General features: G+C 52.4%; 1 protein-coding gene across 2 annotated transcripts in view; it reads left to right on the top strand.

The window, feature by feature from the left end:
* cux1b (cut-like homeobox 1b) overlaps positions 1-20,000 on the top strand; it is a 72,812-nt gene that overhangs the window by 26,286 nt on the left and 26,526 nt on the right. For both annotated transcript variants that reach the window (XR_009704587.1, XM_061216259.1), the window contains exons 3-14: positions 1,648-1,695; positions 3,887-3,965; positions 4,420-4,557; positions 4,789-4,912; positions 6,119-6,195; positions 6,481-6,547; positions 7,756-7,804; positions 8,089-8,193; positions 8,636-8,824; positions 11,330-11,388; positions 11,696-11,744; positions 12,059-12,155. Coding sequence is in view for 1 of the 2 variants with exons in the window: in XM_061216259.1 (XP_061072243.1) it covers positions 1,648-1,695; positions 3,887-3,965; positions 4,420-4,557; positions 4,789-4,912; positions 6,119-6,195; positions 6,481-6,547; positions 7,756-7,804; positions 8,089-8,193; positions 8,636-8,824; positions 11,330-11,388; positions 11,696-11,744; positions 12,059-12,155 (1,081 nt within the window). In the remaining variant the exon portion in view is untranslated. The remainder of the gene's footprint in view (positions 1-1,647; positions 1,696-3,886; positions 3,966-4,419; positions 4,558-4,788; positions 4,913-6,118; positions 6,196-6,480; positions 6,548-7,755; positions 7,805-8,088; positions 8,194-8,635; positions 8,825-11,329; positions 11,389-11,695; positions 11,745-12,058; positions 12,156-20,000) is intronic.

Genomic DNA, 20,000 nt, shown 5'->3' with positions numbered 1-20,000 from the left:
TCTCCAGCCGACGGGAAAATGGATTCAGTTTTTATTGGGTTTGGACAGATTAACGGTGACCTGGCATTTGGTTTGATTGGTCATCAAGCCGCCATTTTGGATTAGGTCACTCACCCTGTCTGCTGTTATATTTCCAGCCCAGAGATTTTCCACATGCATTTCCTTATCCCTTAATGTTGTACAGTTTGGCATTTAGCGTGCACTCGAGCAGAAGCGTGTGCGTGAAACAGAAAGAGAGAGAGATAGTGTGTGTGCGTGTGTGCGTGTGTGCGTGTGTGCGTGTGTGAGAGCTGCCGTATCCAGAGCTACTTATTCAAATTTAATCCAGTTTTATTTACATAGTGCTTTTTTGTCACAATGATGCACAATGACCTTTAGAAGAAGAAGCAGCAGCGGCCATTTTGTCTCCAGTCCAGGCTGGGTGTTCAGCTCTGTGCTTTCCTCCTGTGTGTCAGCACACAACCTGCCATTCCAGAGAGTTCCGTTTCAGAAATGTTACCACCTCACTCCCTGCGCACACACACACCAATCACACATACACACACACGCACACACACAAACACACTCTGCTCTCTGATAAAGCAGCAGATTCTGTGAATGGCTGCGCCTGTATTCACTCTGAGGAGCACATTCCTCCCGGCTGAGATCTGTGTGAGATTACACGCGTCTCCAGTGAAGGTTTCTCTGGTCCTGAGAGAACGCATTAACCCGCAGGTTAAAGACCAGCTCTGCCACTGAGCTCATTACTAACAACTTCCCACAATGCGGTAAAGCTACTATACGGGTGTCAAATCACGTAAAACTTTTAGATTTGAAGTTTACTGAATAAAACTATACAGGGAAACTGAGTGCTGTACAGAAGACACCAGAGACAGACAGAGGTATCCTGGGCCTGAGGCTAGAATGAGTGAGCGAGAGAGACTGATTGAGTGAGTGAGTGAGAGCATCAGAGACTTTGTGTTTGTGAGTGTCTGTGTGTGAGAGGGATGATATCATCTCTGAGCAGAACAGACTGTTGGGCAGTGAAGCGCTCAGTGCTTTGGCTTTCAGCTGCAGCCGTTAAACCTGACAACACAGCGCCGTTAAACCTGACAGCACAGTTAAACCTGACAACACCGTGCCCTTAAACCTGACAACACAGCGCAGTTAAACCTGACAACACAGCGCCGTTAAACCTGACAACACAGCACAGTTAAACCTGACAACACAGCGCCGTTAAACCTGACAACACAGCGCCGTTAAACCTGACAACACAGCGCAGTTAAACCTGACAACACAGCACAGTTAAACCTGACTTCTGGGAGAGGCCTGCTAAGCATCATCACGGCTGTAAACGGAGATGTCTTCTCTGGCCTGCTTCAGGAGGGAAGCCTGGGGCACTGTCTCTGTTTCAGCTCATCTGCGTCAGGTTCACATCTGCCTGAACAGACGATTTACTGCAACTCGCTTTCACAAAGTACATCTGGAGTGCATTGAGTTACCCTCCAGGGAAATGGGACAGAAATCAGGCCGTGGGGTACGGTGGGGGGTTCTGGGTAATGAAGTCCACTGGGTGTGAGGGGACTGCAGGTGGTCCCTGTGGGTCCCAGTGGCTCCGCCCTGACCGTTGTCTCCGGTGCTGACCCCCCCCTCTCTCCTCTTCTGCAGGATCTGCGCAAGCAGGTGGCTCCTCTCCTCAAGGGCTTCCAAGCAGAGGTGAGTTTCGCCATCTTTCTCTCCATTTTGCCCTCCTGTGCAGTCCCTTTCTCTCACTCTCTCCATCTCTCTCTCCATCTCTCTTTCTCTGTCTATCGCTCACTCTCGCTTTTTCTCTCGGTCTGTTTCTCTCCCCTGTGCAGTCTCTCTCTCTCTCTCTCTCTCTCTCTCTCCCTCTCTCCCTCCCTCTCCCTCTCTCTCTCTCTCTCCCTCTCCCTCTCCCTCACTCTTCTGGAATAGGCCCCACAAACTTGCATCACAGAGACTAAAGGCAGCAGGCAGGCAGGTTTCCTGTGTGTGAGATTTGTGTTAAGAGGACAGAGCTTTAGGGCTCTGATTTAATTGGCTGATGGGCTTGGTGACCTCTGCCCCGCCCCCCCCCCTGCGGGGGAGTGTGCTGGCCCATGATGCACTGCAGCGAGGGCAGGGGGGCTCTCTCTATGGAATGGGACAGACCAGCCATGCAGGTCGAGCGGGAGCTGATGAAGGCTTGGGGCTGAAAACCCCACTCTGCCCCCCCTCCCTTTCTGTGGCCCTGCGTCACACTGCTGAACTGAAGGCAGAGTTCATGCATGTTTATTCTGAGCTCGTCTGTGTGTGTGTGTAAATGGGCCCTTACCCTTTGGTTTAACCTTGAGCTGAGGGAGCGTCACCCTGCTGTTGAAGCCCTGCCAGTGCAGAGCTCTGTCTGGTCTCTGCTGCAGAATGAGCAGCCCCTGTGTGACCGCCGGGCGAGTTGTGGTTATTTTCAACATTATTTCTACATCTGCTCAGGAGTAAGAGCAGTCGTCTGGCTGTCAGAGTGGGTTGCCGGTTCGATTCTGCCCTAGGTGTCGAATTGTCCCTGGGCAAAGACACCTAACCCCTAAATTCTCCTGACGAGCTGGTTGGTGCCTTGCATGGCAGCTAATCGCCGTTCGTGTGAGTGTGTGAGTGTGTGACAATGGGTGGCATCAGTTGTAAAGCACTTTGGATAAAAGTGCTATATAAATGAAGTCCATTTACCATTTCCCTGTTTCAGTTGACGGGCCTTTCATTCCACAGGGCGGTTAGACTGGGTGTGTTTGCAGAGGCAGGAGTTTTTTTCCCTTGTTTATTTATGGTCTCATTACCACATTCCTGCACTGTCTGCCGCATGTCGTTCGGCAATTAGCGACTGCGTCTAAATGCGCCCGATTCTTGCAGAGGGAGACACAGCGCCCCCTGTCAGTCCAACTCAGTACTGCAGCATTACCTGCAGACCTGTACGCTTTACTGAGTGTGTCTAGTGTATTGGAACCTGTAAAATACTGTGTGTGTGTGAGGGATTTAAAACATAAATCCCACAAAATCGACTACAATTTAATTTGGTTACTGGCGACACTCGATACAAATTATTTTACAATTAAATATTTGAATAACTTCAATAATAATCTGACCACTCCAATACACAAGACATGCAAATCTGCCATCTCTATTACCACATACAGTGTGTGTGTCGTCTGAAGTCCAGAAAAAAGGCCATCTAATCTTCCGCATCTCATCACTGTGTCGTTGACCTGACGAAGCAGCGGTGATCAGTATGGGTCTTGTTCTGCAGGTGTACACCTGGTTTCCTGTGCGTGTACACCTGGTTTCCTGTGCGTGTACACCTGGTTTCCTGTGCGTGTACACCTGGTTTCCTGTGCGTGTACACCTGGTTTCCTGTGTGTGTACACCTGGTTTCCTGTGTGTGTACACCTGGTTCTCTGCGGACCTCCAGACTCTCTCCGTAGGGCTGGAACGCTGAGCGGAATCGGCCGGATGCTGGTTTTCTGCCTGCTCCGCAGGTCCGGGGATCTGATAAGGTTTTCCATTATTTTCCCATCAGAAGACTCCTGTTGCGTTCTCTTATCGGTGTTCCTGACACACACACACTGTCCCCACAAGCTCCTATTCTGTATAAATGATGTATTTATGCTGTCAGACAGCTGGCCTGGTGGCTGCAGGGAGAGGGGGGCATGGCAGTTGGCCTTCTGCAGAGGCTGTGTTCGTGACACCGGCAGATAATCCTCAGACTTGCCAGCCTAGTGTAACGTAACGTAATGTAATGATGTAGTGTGCTGTAACGTAGGGTAATGTAATGATGTAGTGTACTGTAATGTAGGGTAATGTAGGGAAGTGAAGCTGACCCCTGACCCCGGCGTGTCCTCCCCGTTCCTCCCCGTCTCAGATTGATGCCTTGAGTAAAAGAAGTAAAGAAGCAGAGGCGGCCTTCCTCAATGTGTACAAGAGGCTAATCGATGTCCCAGGTGAGTGTCCGGATACCCAGCCCAGCTCTGACCCGATGCCCTTCTGCTTCCAGGAATCTCTGAAAATCTGGGGAGTAGTTTTAGCTAATGGGTGGTGCTAGCTTGAGCTAATGGCTAGCTGAGCTGGGCTAACCTGAGCTAGCAGCTAGCTGAGTTGGGTTAGCCTGAGCTAACGGTTAGCTGAGCCTGACTAGCCTGAGCTAACGGTTAGCTGAGCTGGACTAGCCTGAGCTAACGGCTAGAGGAGCTGGGCTAGCCTGAGCTATGGGCTAGATGAGCTGGGCTAGCCTGAGCTATGGGCTAACTGATCTGAGTTTGGAAAATGGACCTAGCACAGTAACTGCAGGTGCAGGTACAGGGTGTGCGTGTGCGTGTGCGTGTGCGTGTGCGTGTGTGTGTGTGTGTGTGTGCGTGCGTGTGTGTGTATTCTCAGCGCAGTGTGTGTGTGTTACAGACCCCGCCCCGGTGCTGGACGTAGTGCAACAGCTCCAGTTGAAGCTTCAGAGGATGCACGACATCGAGACAGAGAACCAGAAGCTCCGTGAGACACTGGAGGAGTACAACAAGGAGTTTGCCGAGGTCAAAAACCAGGGTGAGGCTCCCCCCCCCCCCGCCTGTCACTCACAGAGACTCCACCCCCTCCTAGAGAATCAGTGCAGTGACTCACTCTAGTCTGCCATTTTGCCATTGATTGCAGCAACAATAGTTTTCATCCTATTGTATCTAATGTAGTCTTTCAGACTGTATGTTGATCCACAGAAACCTGATCTCTCTCTCTCTCTCTCTCCCTCTCTCTCCCCCTCCCCCTCTCTTTCGGGGTCAGAGGTCACGATAAAGGCTCTGAAGGAGAAGATTCGGGAGTATGAGCAATCCCTGAAGAGCCAAGCGCAGAACCTGGTGCAGGAGAAGCAGCAGCAGCTGCACAGTGACTATGCAGAGAAGGAGCGGTGAGTGTCACAGCGCCCCCTGTGGCCTGGCTGTGTTACTGCAGTAACGAACACAGTGAGTTTCACAGCAGCGCCTCTGGCCTGGCTGTGTTACTGCAGTAAGGGGCACCCTCACAGCGCCCTCTCTGGCCTGGCTGTGTTACTGCAGTAAGGGGCACCCTCACAGCGCCCTCTCTGGCCTGGCTGTGTTACTGCAGTAACGAACACAGTGAGGGTCACAGCACCCCCTCTGGCCTGGCTGTGTAACTGCAGCTCTGTTACCTAGTGGAGGGGGGGATTGTGTGAGCAATGGCAGTGTGGAGTAAGGAGTCATGGTATTCATATGGCACAGCCCACACCTGACCTGGAATGACCCCTGGATCCCTCAACAGTGCAACAGTGCTTGTGTGCTCACTGTAGTCCCAATTTCACGACCCTGATACGCTCTGTGTGTGTGTGTGTGTGTGTGTGTGTGCGCGCGATGTCTTAATGCCTGGTTTGGTCCCCTGCAGAACCACACACCCAATTTTAAATCGTTATAAATACTAAACAACTTGTACAGAAATCCACTGTGTGTAAAGAGAGGTGGCAGTTGCTTCACTCTGCGTGAGCTGTCATATCGCAGGTGCTGCACGGTGCGGCGTGAGCTCACCCTTTGATCAGACGGGCAGTGTTGCCGTGGTAATGGGGCGGCTGGATTGTGTGGGTTGTGTTTGTATGTAATGATGCAGAGCCGTGGTTGGTCCCTAGTCCCAGACAGACTGCATGCTGGGACATTCGTGCGCAGTGTTGAATGTTTGATGGTGCAGATGTTTTATTTAACGGGGGCTCTGCGGTGTCTTTATTTAGCTACAGGAGGAGAAACCCTTGTCTCCCAGCTACACCTCGCTAAAATGAAAATACCCCAACTTTACTAAAAAAAAAAAAAAAACTCTTTAACCCTAAAGAGAGTCTCTCAGATCCAGTTCTTGGGTGTCATCCTGTGGCTGACTAAGGAACTGAAATCTCTCTGTAAAGCAAAAATAATACTGAAACCAAAATAGAAGATAAAAATATCATCTTGACGGCAAAACAGACAGCCTTTCCTGTGTGTGTTGGTCCATGTTTACCCTGGTTTCTGATCCTCTGCGATTGTGTGATTGTGTGATTGTGTGTGTGTGTGTGTGTGTGTGTGTGTGTGTGTGTATGTGATTGTATGTATGTATATGTGTGTATGTGTGTGTACAGGAAGCTGCAGGAGAGCAAAGATTCCCTGTCTTCCAAACTGGATGAAGCTGACCACAAGGCCCAGTCTCTACAGACAGGTAACACTTTAGCTTCAGCTGGTACCTCTCCCTCTCTCTCCCTCACTCTCCCTCTCTCCCTCTCTCCCTCTCTCCCCCCCTCCCCCCTCTCTCCCCCTCTCTCCCTCTTTCCCCCTCTCTCTCTCCCCCTCCCCCCCTCTCCATCTCGCTCTATCTCTCTCCCCCCCCTCTCTCTCTCCCTCTCCCCCTCTCTCCCCCCCTCTCTCTCTCCCTCTCCCCCTCTCTCGCTCCCCCTCTCCCGCTCTTTCTCCTGAACCCTGCTGTGTTTTTGCTTTCTTCTCTCAGCTCTTGAAGCTACTCAGGCGGAGCTTTTCGATCTGAAGACCAAGTATGACGAGGAGTCGACGGCAAAGTAAGGGCTCTGCTTGTGTCTTCATCCTCAAAAATCCATTTACAGTAATAACTGAGCATAACAAGGGCACTCACAAGGGCACTCACAAGGGCACTCACAAGGGCACTCACAAGGTCACACACAAGGTCACACACAAGGTCACTCACAAGGGCACTCACAAGGGCACTCACAAGGGCACTCACAAGGGCACTCACTAGGGCACTCACAAGGGCACTCACAAGGGCACTCGCAAGGTCACTCGCAAGGTCACTCGCAAGGTCACTCGCAAGGGCACTCGCAAGGGCACTCGCAAGGGCACACACAAGGTCACTCACAAGGTCACTCACAAGGGCACTCACAAGGGCACTCACAAGGGCTTGAGCTGCATCAGTGCTCTAACTCGCACAGTCCAGTCACATGCAGAGATAATTTCAAACGGCTTTAATTCAGCCATCAGATCTGGTGTTTTTACCCTGCTGGGCTGCATCACTCTCCTCTAATGCCCCGTTTGTTTTGCCTGTTTTAGATATCAGCCATTAGACACAGTCAGAGGCCCTGAACCCGCACTGTGTTAGCGGGACGCTGGCGTGCGTTCACCGTTAAAAACACCAATTTCTGTCTGTCTCCTATGCTACACAAAGCTCTTTGGTGACCTTTGACCCTATATTTTTGGCTTCTTCATTTGGTGTCCCAGTCCCAGGGTTGTGCGCTGGATGTGGTTTTGAAAATATGCCAACTTTACTGACTGATATCAGGACCTAACTGGCAGAAGCCCTGTTCACCTCCATTACAGCGTCTGCCACATGCTTACAATTACCGCCGAAACAGAATTAAAGTGATTAAACAGTCCATGCCAAATTACCTACAATTAGAGGTAAGGTCGTTATATTAATTACGGTCCATTTGGCTGTTCTCAGCGTGGCGTGTGCAGTCATTTAGTTCTAAAATAGCGCACGCTTGGAGTGTGATGTGCTCTTAGAGTGCATGTGACCGAACGCACTCTGGAATTCTGGGGGGGGAAAAGATAGGACCTTTAGCTCAGAGGTTGCAGGTTTGAGTCCCAGGTCCCAGTGCTGCTGTACCCCTCCGCACAGCTGCTCAGACTGCGCTATAGGACAGTAAGACGTCCGGTCCTTCAGATGCTGCTTCTCTGGATAAGTGCGTCTGCTAGAAGGCCTGATTGTAACGCTGTAACTGTCTCATGTAATCCCGTATCTCTGTCCAATCAGAGCTGACGAGATTGAGATGGTGATGACCGACCTGGAGAGAGCCAATCAGGTGAGGCTCCCTGCGCTGATGTGTCCACACTGCTCCTGTGTCTTGTGTTTTATTTTCGCTCCAGAGGTCGAAATGCCCTCAGAGAACAGTCTCTTTTAGGAGCTGTCAGTGTTCAGGGCTGGGGGTAATGTTCAATCTAGTGTTAATGAGGTGAGATTTGATTCCTAGCTTACTGTACCCTTGAGCAAGATTACCCTGAATTGTATATTGAATTTGGGTGTAGTATATGTAGTTTGGGTATATTTGGTATAGTATATGCAGTGTCTCTCTTGTTACCCCTACAGAGGGCAGATTCAGCCGAGAGGGAGGCGGAGTCTCTAAGGGATCAGCTGACCTCAGCAAGCAAATCCCAGTTGCTGGCCACTCCGATCCAGAAGGACCCCGACATGGTATGATTGGTTGTTTATGATAGAGAGTGGATGTTAATTGGCTGTGAGTGCTTGTGGGTGGATGCTGGTTGGTTGTTTGTAATGTGTGAGAAGCTGATTGGTCACGGCTGACTATGCGATGCTGATTGGTCAGGGCTGACTGTGCGATGCTGATTGGTCAGGGCTGACTGTGAGAAGCTGATTGGTCAGGCCTGACTGTGTGTGATGCTGATTGGTCAGGCCTGACTGTGTGTGATGCTGATTGGTCAGGGCTGACTGTGTGCAATGCTGATTGGTCAGGGCTGACTGAGCGCGATGCTCATTGGTCAGGGCTGACTGTGTGCGATGCTGATTGGTCAGGGCTGGCTGTGCGCGATGCTGATTGGTCAGGGCTGACTGTGAGAAGCTGATTGGTCTGGGCTGACTGTGTGCGATGCTGATTGGTCAGTGGTCTCTCCTGCAGGAGCAGCCGGGGGAGGCGGTATCGCGCTCCAGCCTGCAGGCGGAGCTGGGCTCTAAGGAGCGGGAGATCGTGCAGCTGGTGGAGGACGTGCAGAGGCTGCAGGCCAGCCTGAGCAAGCTGCGCGAGAGCTCAGCCAATCACATCGCCCAGCTGGAGCAGCAGCTCTGCACCCGCGACTCCTCCCTCAAGGTGCCCCCCCCGCTCCGCCTCACTGCTGATTGGAGGGGACCTTTCAGGGGGAGGGGTTTATGACAAGTGACTGTTCCTCATTGCTGACCTCTCACTTACAAGCCTTTGCTCCTTCATACCCACCTTAGGAGGCACAAGATTAAATTCAGGACATGAGTGTCCACACACACACACACACACTTTCACACACACACACACACACACAGACACACACTTACACACGCACCCTCACTTACACACACACACACACACACACACAGGCACCCTCACTTACACACACACACACACACACACACACACACTTTCACACACACACACACACACACACACACACACACAGACACACACTTACACACACACACACACACACACACACAGGCACCCTCACTTACACACACACACACACACACACACACACTTTCACACACACACACACACACACACACACACACACACACACGCACACTTATACACACAGTGTGATAAAATGTTGGGGTTCATAAATGTGCTTGACCTTTTATCCCTGAGGTTACTGGGAAATGTAGTCTCACGAGTCTGACATTGGTACCAGAGCAATAGCACTGCTGTTACTCATAGATGTTACGTGTTTGTGCATGTTTATATTGGTATAAAGTCCCATCACTCAGCGCTGCGCAGTGTGAGTGTGTAACAGCGCTGTAGAGCTCAGTGTGAGTGTATAACAGCGCTGTAGAGCGCAGTGTGAGTGTGTAACAGCGCAGTGTGAGTGTGTAACGGTGCTGTTGAGCGCAGTGTGAGTGTGTAATGGCACTGTAGAGTGCAGTGTGAGTGTGTAACAGCGCTGTAGAGCGCAGTGTGAGTGTGTAACAGCGCTGTAGAGCGCAGTGTGAGTGTGTAACAGCACAGTGTGAGTGTGTAACAGCGCAGTGTGAGTGTGTAACGGTGCTGTAGAGCGCAGTGTGAGTGTGTAACAGCGCTGTAGAGCGCAGTGTGAGTGTAACAGCGCTGTAGAGCGCAGTGTGAGTGTGTAACGGTGCTGTAGAGCGCAGTGTGAGTGTGTAACAGCGCAGTGTGAGTGTGTAACAGCGCTGTAGAGCGCAGTGTGAGTGTGTAACAGTGCTGTAGAGCGCAGTGTGAGTGTGTAACAGCGCAGTGTGAGTGTGTAACGGTGCTGTTGAGTGCAGTGTGAGTGTGTAACAGCGCTGTAGAGCGCAGTGTGAGTGTGTAACAGCGCTGTAGAGCGCAGTGTGAGTGTGTAACAGCGCTGTAGAGCGCAGTGTGAGTGTGTAACAGCGCTGTAGAGTGCAGTGTGAGTGTGTAACAGCGCTGTAGAGCGCAGTGTGAGTGTGTAACAGCGCTGTAGAGAGCAGTGTGAGTGTGTAACAGCGCAGTGTGAGTGTGTAACAGCGCTGTAGAGCACAGTGTGAGTGTGTAACAGCGCTGTAGAGCGCAGTGTGAGTGTGTAACAGCGCAGTGTGAGTGTGTAACAGCGCTGTAGAGCGCAGTGTGAGTGTGTAACAGCGCTGTAGAGCGCAGTGTGAGTGTGTAACAGCGCTGTAGAGCGCAGTGTGAGTGTGTAACAGCGCTGTAGAGCGCAGTGTGAGTGTGTAACAGCGCAGTGTGAGTGTGTAACAGCGCTGTAGAGAGCAGTGTGAGTGTGTAACAGCGCTGTAGAGCGCGGTGTGAGTGTGTAACAGCGCTGTCGAGAGCAGTGTGAGTGTGTAACAGCGCTGTCGAGAGCAGTGTGAGTGTGTAACAGCGCTGTCGAGAGCAGTGTGAGTGTGTAACAGCGCTGTAGAGCTCAGTGTGAGTGTGTAACAGTGCTGTAGAGCTCAGTGTGAGTGTGTAACAGCGCTGTAGAGCGCAGTGTGAGTGTGTAACAGCGCTGTAGAGCGCAGGTGTGAGTGTGTAACAGCGCAGTGTGAGTGTGTAACAGCGCTGTAGAGAGCAGTGTGAGTGTGTAACAGCGCTGTAGAGCGCGGTGTGAGTGTGTAACAGCGCTGTCGAGAGCAGTGTGAGTGTGTAACAGCGCTGTCGAGAGCAGTGTGAGTGTGTAACAGCGCTGTCGAGAGCAGTGTGAGTGTGTAACAGCGCTGTAGAGCTCAGTGTGAGTGTGTAACAGTGCTGTAGAGCTCAGTGTGAGTGTGTAACAGCGCTGTAGAGCGCAGTGTGAGTGTGTAACAGCGCTGTCGAGAGCAGTGAGTGTGTAACAGCGCTTTAGAGCGCAGTGTGAGTGTAACAGCGCAGTGTGAGTGTGTAACAGCGCAGTGTGAGTGTGTAACAGTGCTGTAGAGCGCTAGTGTGAGTGTGTAACAGCGCTGTAGAGCGCAGTGTGAGTGTGTAACAGCGCTGTAGAGCTCAGTGTGAGTGTGTAACAGCGCAGTGTGAGTGTGTAACAGCGCTGTAGAGCGGTGTTGGCCTGGTCTGCTTGTGCCGCTCTGTTCCCTGTGTGGAAGCGGCCGTGTCGTTAAGCCCCGTGTTTACAGTGCCTGTAGGAGTGACTGTGCCTCCTCTCTCCTCCCACAGCTCCTGGAGGAGAAGCTGCAGGAGCAGGCCGACTATGAGGAGGTGAAGAAGGAGCTCACGTAAGCCCTGCCGCCCCTGTTCCTCCATGTTCCTCCGTGTTCCTCTGTGTTCCTTTATGTTCCTCCCTGTTCCTCCGTGTTCCTCCGTGTTCCTCCATGTTCCTCCATGTTCCTCCATGTTCCTCCCTGTCCCTCCATGTCCACCTGGGTCAGATACGGAATGGTTTGGATTCAATAACTTTTCTGTGCTCTGTTGATCTTGTTTGGTGCATTTGAGGGAGAGAGGGGGGGGGAATCAGAGGCAGAGTCAGTTACGAGGTGCTGGCCTGAGGAGTGGGGTAACAGCTGTGTCTCTTGTGTCCTGCAGTATTCTCAAGTCCATGGAGTCGGTGCCATCGGACGGCTCCACCGCACAGGTAAGGCCACCTGCAGGAAAATCATACCTGGGGCTGTTGCCTAGGCAACTGCACTGGGCCTCTTCATGACCTGTGGTGTGCTGGGCAGTGTATATCACACAGCCACACAAGCACAACCGTGTCCCAGAGCTGTCTCTCTCTCTCTCTCTCTCTCTCTCTCTCTCTCTCTCTCTCTCTCTCTCTCTCTCTCTCTCTCTCTCTCTCTCTCTCTCTCTCTCTCTCTCTCTCTCTCTCTCTCTCTCTCTCTCTCTCTCTCTCCTCTCTCTCTCTCTCTCTCTCTCTCTCTCTCTCTCTCTCTCTCTCTCTCTCTCCAGGACTCCTCTAAGCCGTTGGAGGTTTTGCTCCTGGAGAAGAACCGCAGCCTGCAGTCAGAGAACGCCTCTCTGCGCACCAACCACAGCCACCTGAGCGGTGAGTCTGAGTCACACACACACACTCACACACACACACACACACACACACACACACACACACACTCACACACACACACACACACACACACACACTCACACTCACACTATCGCACTCACACTCACACACAGACACACGTTTTCATATACTTCTGAGGACCATGCCATACCACCCATTACCGAGGACCAGCCTTTCTGGTGATCAGAGAAACCAACTAATACTACTGTTTGCCGTATAATGGCACACACGTTGTCTTTTCTCATTGGCTGGCAAAAAACTGGCTGATTTTTCCAATTGGACCATGGTTGCTCGGTCAGATCTTTAAGGCTAAAATTCCCAAGTGAGGCAGCTTTTTTAAAAATCTTCTAGCTACATAAGGTATAATTGATCATATTTCTAATGCTGACATTTTTTTTTTTTTTTCAATTACATGAAATATAATTTGTAGATGGCCAACATCTTAAATCAATAGGCAGTGCAAGCGGGAATGGGGGAATTGAAGGGTTGACTAGGCTTGACTGTACTGCTGTACAGGAGTGTGCACATCCGAGGGGGCCCATGATCACAGGAAAACAAACACTTTTCAAAAATTGCTAGTTAAGTGAGGACATTTATGAAACTTGAAACATAGATGTATGCGTACTGCCAAGTGAGGTCTTTTTGGTTTTGCTTTTTGGTCCTCACTGGAAGGCGGTTTCTGAATGTCTGGTCCTCTGAAGTATCGGAATACGCGCACACACTCACACACTCACATACACACACATACACTCACACTCACACACACTCTTTGCAGGACCTGAGGTGCAGTTGGGTTATCTGCTGTATCTGTGGCGTGACTCCGTGGCTTTTGGGGAGTCTGGGAATGGTTGAACGTGAACCCTCCTTCCTTGAGAATGTTAATGCTGGAAAGCTGTGGAGAAGTGATCAGCTAGTGTGTTAACCTAATTAAATTAAATCATTCGGCTGTTTTTATTCCTAGCACGTGTCACTGAGTGTCAAGCGTGTGCGTGTGAGTGTGTGAGTGTGAGAGTGTGAGAGTGTGTGAGTGTGTGAGTGTGAGAGTGTGAGAGTGTGTGAGTGTGAGAGTGTGAGAGTGTGAGAGTGTGAGAGTGTGTGAGTGTGTGAGTGTGAGAGTGTGAGAGTGTGAGAGTGTGAGAGTGTGAGAGTGTGTGAGTGTGTGAGTGTGAGAGTGTGAGAGTGTGAGAGTGTGAGAGTGTGAGAGTGTGAGAGTGTGTGAGTGTGTGAGTGTGAGAGTGTGAGAGTGTGAGAGTGTGAGAGTGTGAGAGTGTGAGAGTGTGAGAGTGTGTGAGTGTGTGAGTGTGAGAGTGTGAGAGTGTGAGAGTGTGAGAGTGTGAGAGTGTGAGAGTGTGAGAGTGTGAGAGTGTGAGAGTGCGTGTGCGTGTGCGTGTGCGAGAGTGTGTGTGTGTGTGTGTGAGTGTGAGTGTGAGTGTGAGTGTGAGTGTGAGTGTGAGTGTGTGTGTGTGTGTGTGTGTGTGTGTGAGTGTGTGAGTGTGTGAGTGTGTGAGTGTGTGAGTGTGTGAGTGTGTGAGTGTGTGAGTGTGAGTGTGAGTGTGTGAGAGTGTGAGTGTGTGAGAGTGTGAGAGTGTGAGAGTGTGAGAGTGTGAGAGTGTGAGAGTGTGAGAGTGTGAGTGTGTGAGAGTGTGAGAGTGTGAGTGTGTGAGAGTGTGAGAGTGTGAGAGTGTGAGAGTGTGAGAGTGTGAGAGTGTGAGAGTGTGTGTGTTTTAGTGTGCTGTTGGTTCCAGCACATTGAGCTGCTCGCTGGTTTGTACATGAATTTCTGCTGCCAAAAGTGATCTGCAGAATGAGGTGTGTAAAAATAATGAAAACTAAAATTGATGCACTTCAAATTAGTTCTGTCGCATCAATAATAATTCCTGAAGTCTAAATGAAGAAATGCAAATCTGCTTCTGCCCTTGTGAGTGACCTTGTGAGTGCCCTTGTGAGTGCCCTTGTGAGTGCCCTTGTGAGTGCCCTTGTGAGTGCCCTTGTGAGTGTCCTTTTCGGTTTTCCTGTGTGTTGTCATTTTGACACTTTAGCTGCTGTTTAACGGACAGTGTTAAATATTCACTGAGACTGAAGAGTACATATTCAGCCCCTGAAACTGGCTGAATAAACTGCACTTCCAACTCAAGACGATTTCTCTGACGTTGCCATTAGGGCACATGTTCAGAGCAGTCTTGTGTTTGTTTTTTCTGGTTCTGTGTTGCTTCTGCTGAATGCGTATCTGAATTCTCTGATGTGGTTGCGTGCAGAATTATGTCTGCTTGGCCTTTTCCTGATCTGAGAATATGTCAGACTTATTTTTTTGCAATTTGTGGCAGCAGTTGAAAATAAGTGGGGAGTGAGACTAGGGGGGGGGGGGGATTTATTTGTGTTTTGGGCTTTGAAGATTTCCCAGTGGCATAATGGTGTGCATTTTGTGTATAAAGTGATGGTCAGTGTGCTGTGTGTGCACTCCTGCCTCAGGGAGAGCAGTCAGTCAGGCAGGGAGAGCACACAGTCAGGCAGGGAGAGCACACAGTCAGGCAGGGAGAGCACACAGTCAGGCAGGGAGAGCACACAGCCAGGCAGGGAGAGCACACAGTCAGGCGGGGAGAGCACACAGTCAGGCGGGGAGAGCACGCAGTCAGGCAGGGAGAGCACACAGTCAGGCGGGGAGAGCACGCAGTCAGGCAGGGAGAGCACACAGTCAGGCGGGGAGAGCACGCAGTCAGGCAGGGAGAGCACACAGTCAGGCAGGGAGAGCACACAGTCAGGCAGGGAGAGCACACAGTCAGGCGGGGAGAGCACACAGTCAGGCGGGGAGAGAGCACACAGGCGGGGAGAGAGCACACAGGCGGGGAGAGAGCACAGTCAGGCAGGGAGAGCACACAGTCAGGCAGGGAAGGCACACAGTCAGGCAGGGAGAGCACACAGTCAGGCAGGGAGAGCACACAGTCAGGCAGGGAGAGCACGCAGTCAGGCAGGGAGAGCAGACCTGTGCATTTTGCCCGTTTGAGAAACCGTGAAAACGTTACCCCTGCTCCAAACCGAGCACCTGAGAATCCACTGGGTCAGTCTGATCCCCTGAGAACCCGCTCATGTGTCAGTCAGTTCAGCAGTGGGACCGGAGGCCCTGCCGGGCCGGGCCTCCTCCCACTGCACACCCCGGATCATCTGTGCGCTTTGGACCTTTTTACACTGACTGTTTTCTCTCTTATTTTTGTATTTTTGTTTTGTGGAAACTTTTTCTATGAAATTTCTATGAACTTTTTCTTCAAATGAAATTGTGACTGGGAATCGATGGAACTTGTCTCTGCTCCTGTCTCTCACACACGTGTGCAGAGCACACACACAAACTGCGTTTCTGCTCCTCTCTCTCTCTGTGGACCTGGAGAGCACACACACACACACACACACACACACACACACACACACACTGCGATTCTGCTCTTCTCAGCATGTGTGATGTGGAAAGGATCTATCCAGCAGGACTTCCACAGCCAAGACTAAACAAACTGCTGAACAAACCTGTTGCAAGCTCTCATGGAGTGGAGGAGAAACAGCAAGCATTCAGCCCAAAACTACCTGCCCCATTATCCCCTTCACCAACAAACTGAATTTTCCCTTTCACCGGAAACTACATGCCCCACAATCCCATTCACCCCCGAACTACCTGCCCCACAGTCCCCTTCACCAATAACCTGCATTCCCCACAATCCCTTTCACCTCAAACCTACCCACCCCACACTCCCCTTCTCTCCAAAACTACATGCCCCACAATCCCCAAATCTCACCTCCGCCTTACCCTAAACTGGGGGGACCCCATCCCCCTGTCTCTAACACTCAGTGGTTCCACACAGAGCAGGGTACCTCTTTATCCCCACAGGGCTACTGGTTGCAAGAAAGGTACAAACACAAATGCATGGGTCTAGTCTTGGGGGGTTTGACAAAAAAAAAAAGTCAAAAAGTAAAAAAAAAAAAAATCTGACTAAATTTCAGAATTATAATAATCTTAATTTTTTATATATATATTTTTTAGTTTTGTATTTTCAGACCCCTCTTTTTGTTGACTCCCCCATAATGCATTGTGTTTTGACCTTTCTTGTAGGGGCAGCCGAGCAGAAAGGGAAAGAGGTCGCAACGGAGAGTCAGCACCCTGCCCCCCCCCACACTGCCACGCCCCCTCCCCTCCCCCCTTCCCCCTCCTCTAAGCTCCTCCTACGGGCGGGGCAGGGGGCAGGGCCTAACTCAGACTCCGCCTCCAGCACCAACGGCACCTCCCCGTTCTCGCCCGCGGGCGCCAGGCCGGACTGCTACAGCCCCCCCCTGGGCGGGGCCTTCCCCCTGGGGAGTAAAGTGGCGCTGCCCTCCCTCCTCCAGCGACAGCTGATGCAGACGTTCTACTCCAAAGCCCTGCAGGACCCCCCCGCCAAAGGCTCCGCGCTGTTCCCCCCGCCCCAACCTGCCCGCTCCCCCGACGCCAACAGCTCCGCCCCCTCCCCCTCCCCCAGCCAATCGGAGGGCGCGGGGAGCGCGTCTGAAGGGGAGGACATGGAGACGCTGGAGATCGCCCGGCAGATCAAAGAGCAGCTCATCAAGCACAACATCGGCCAGCGGGTGTTCGGGCACTACGTGCTGGGCCTGTCGCAGGGCTCCGTCAGCGAGATCCTGGCCCGGCCCAAGCCCTGGACCAAGCTCACCGTCCGCGGGAAGGAGCCCTTCCACAAGATGCGCCAGTTCCTGTCGGACGAGCAGAACATCCTGGCCCTGAGGAGCATCCAGGGCCGCCAGCGAGGTGAGTGCCCCCCCCCTCCGCCTCCTCCCAGACCCCCCCACCCCCTTCACACACACACACACACACACACACACACACACACACACACACACACACACATACTCACGGGGCTCCTGGTTTGCCCGTCTGACTCTACTCACCATAACCCTACTGGCCAGCTGACTCACTTACTTGCATCTCCCTGATGATTAAAAAAGCCTTTAGTTCAGTTCCAGCTGTGTCCTCTTGCTCTGTTGTCAGAGCTCCACTAGTGCGAAAATAAAGGGTGCAGGCAAGTGCCTGATGGTCGGGCTGCCCGTGTACCTCAGCGAAAAGACTCACCATGGTGGGGATCACCATGTTGGCCCATCACCGGCAAGGTTCAGGGTAGGGGCTCGGGAAGGGGCCATAGCTGGTGCAGGAGGTAGAGGGGTGCCAACGAGATCTAGCTGGGCTCCCCTCTACGTATTGATAGATGGTGGTCTCTCTCCTGGTTGACCAGGGGGAGAGGGGAGACGCAGGAGTCCCTGGCTGGCTGGCCATGTTCATCAAGGTGTCTTGTGGGGGCGAGTAAGGGGTGCCAGGGTTGCTTTTGTGAGCCATTCGGTCACCGTACCCTCGGAGCGAGTGCTGTGTTCGTATTCCGGCGTTAAGTCGAGCTTCTTCAAAGTTTGTGTCAAGGGTGCTCCCGGTCTCCCCTCCCGTTCCTGGTGTTCATGGACGGGAGCTCGAGGTGCAGCCGGAGGTCAGGAGCGTGTCTGGCGTGAGGACATAGGGGTGGTGTCTCTGGCGTGAGGACATAGGGGTGGTGTCTCTGGCGTGAGGACATAGCGGTGGTGTCTCTGGCGTGAGGACATAGGGGTGGTGTCTCTGGCGTGAGGACATAGGGGTGGTGTCTCTGGCGTGAGGACATAGGGGTGGTGTCTCTGGCGTGAGGACTTAGGGGTGGTGTCTCTGGCGTGAGGACATGGGGTGGTGTCTCTGGCGTGAGGACTTAGGGGTGGTGTCTCTGGCGTGAGGACATAGGGGTGGTGTCTCTGGCGTGAGGACTTAGGGGTGGTGTCTCTGGCGTGAGGACATGGGGTGGTGTCTCTGGCGTGAGGACTTAGGGGTGGTGTCTCTGGCGTGAGGACATAGGGGTGGTGTCTCTGGCGTGAGGACTTAGGGGTGGTGTCTCTGGCGTGAGGACATGGGGTGGTGTCTCTGGCGTGAGGACATGGGGTGGTGTCTCTGGCGTGAGGACATAGGGGTGGTGTCTCTGGCGTTTGGCCTCATCTGCTGTGACCTTCGACACTCAGCGGTTTGCGGCGGCGTGTGATGCGGTTGGGATGAGGATCGGCACCTCCCAGTCTGTTGCCATGGTTCCCACGGTCCTCTCCAGGGAAACGGCTTGTCCCCTTCAGGTGAGGGGGGGGAACAACTGCCCCAGATGGAGGAGCTCGAGTATCTACAAGAAAGGTCTAATTCAAAAAGGATGGAGAGCGCGACCACCGTGTAGGCATTGTTCCAGACGGTGGTGGGGAAGAAGGTCTCGATGTATCTGTCGACTTTCACCTCTGGTTACCTGCTGTGGATGGTGATCAAAAGAGTGAGGTGGCGAATGCAAGCGGCTGAAATGGGGTTCTTCTGCCCGGTGCCGGGCAGCTGGCTCTTCTCGACTGGGTGGAGGAGGAGCTCGGTGTCTGAAAGGTGAAAGGGGTGCCTGCCGATGAGGCAAGGAGATGAGAGATTCTGACGGCGGTTTGGTGAACTTTTTGTTTGCCCCCAAGTTTCCTTGCCGAGGCCAAATGGGGTGTGGGGCCTGGTGAATGGTGATTGAAAGGGCGTCCCCCGGTTGTACATCGTACTGCAGTCTCACAGTAGGCGGGAGCAGTCAAACCCGTGGTCTGCTCTTGCGTTTGCTGTGGTTCTCTCTGTCAGACACTCCCCCCGGTCCATGGCCTGGCTCATCTTGTCCCTCTCGCGCTTGTGTTCCCACAGACCGCCCCGGCCACGCCCTCAGCAGGGACGCCCCCAAACGCCGGAGCTCCCAGGACCCCTCCTCACGGCCAGGTCGGTTCAGCCGTCACCGTGGTGATTCTGGGGGGGGGGGGGGGGGTCGTGTCCGGGGGCTGCCCCACAGACCTGGGTCAAAACCTTGAATAATCCCTTTAGACTCGATTACCGACTTGTTTAAAAGAAACCTGTTTCCTCAAATTACATTCCTCTCCCACACGATGTTGTGTCAGGAGTGGTTCCTGATCTTGCCAGCATTTGTATAGTTTAATATTTTGGATGAGTTCTTGACCCAGGTCTGGTTCCGTTCGTAAGCTGGCGGGTTAGGGTGGAGCTGGGTAGGTTTGGGCGGGACCGGGAGGGGCAGGTTGTCGGTATGATCGCGTGGCGGTGTAGCCGTCTCCAGACTGACCAGCCCTCGGTGTGTCCCACAGTGCCGTCAGCCCAAACCTCCGAACTCGGGCCTGTAACTAAGAGCCTTTATGTGTGTTTTAAACCCTGAAATGTCAGGTAAAAACCTTTACTGAAGTCAGTGGATGCCATTGAGGGCCAGGCAGGAACTCTGGGCTTCTGATGAGGTGGAATTGGGTGAATTTTGGGGTGAAGTGGGGGTCTCACTTAAAAGTCTCCTTCTTCTTCTAATAAACCACCTCCCCATTCTTCACAGAAGGCACAGCTGTGTTATTTAACCCACCCATCCTCCACAGAAGCACACACGGCTGTGATATTAAACTTGGGCCAATCACCACTTCTTCAGGCCTTGCAGGCACTTCCTGGTCTCGCTGGTGAAGCTGCCTTACACTTGCTTCATGTTCACCTCAGGCCCTGGCATTAGGGTCCATGAGGCTGTAGGTTTCTCACGGTTATTTGAGGCCAATAGAGGACTGTGTGAGACTGGCTCCTCCTGACAGCTGGGTGGTGCTCTCCACTGCTCTCCAGCTGCCTCTGTCTGTGGTCCAACTGGTCACACCACACCACGCACCTAAGCGAGGACACATAAATAGCATATAATGAGCATACGTGTCAACGCACAGGATGGCCTTATTGAACAGGCAGAGCTGTCACTGATGAGC

Source organism: Conger conger, chromosome 13, assembly GCF_963514075.1.
Source record: "Conger conger chromosome 13, fConCon1.1, whole genome shotgun sequence".
Lineage (NCBI taxonomy): Eukaryota > Metazoa > Chordata > Actinopteri > Anguilliformes > Congridae > Conger > Conger conger.
Note: the sequence above shows the minus strand (reverse complement) of the source record. Positions and strands in the feature narration are given on the sequence as shown.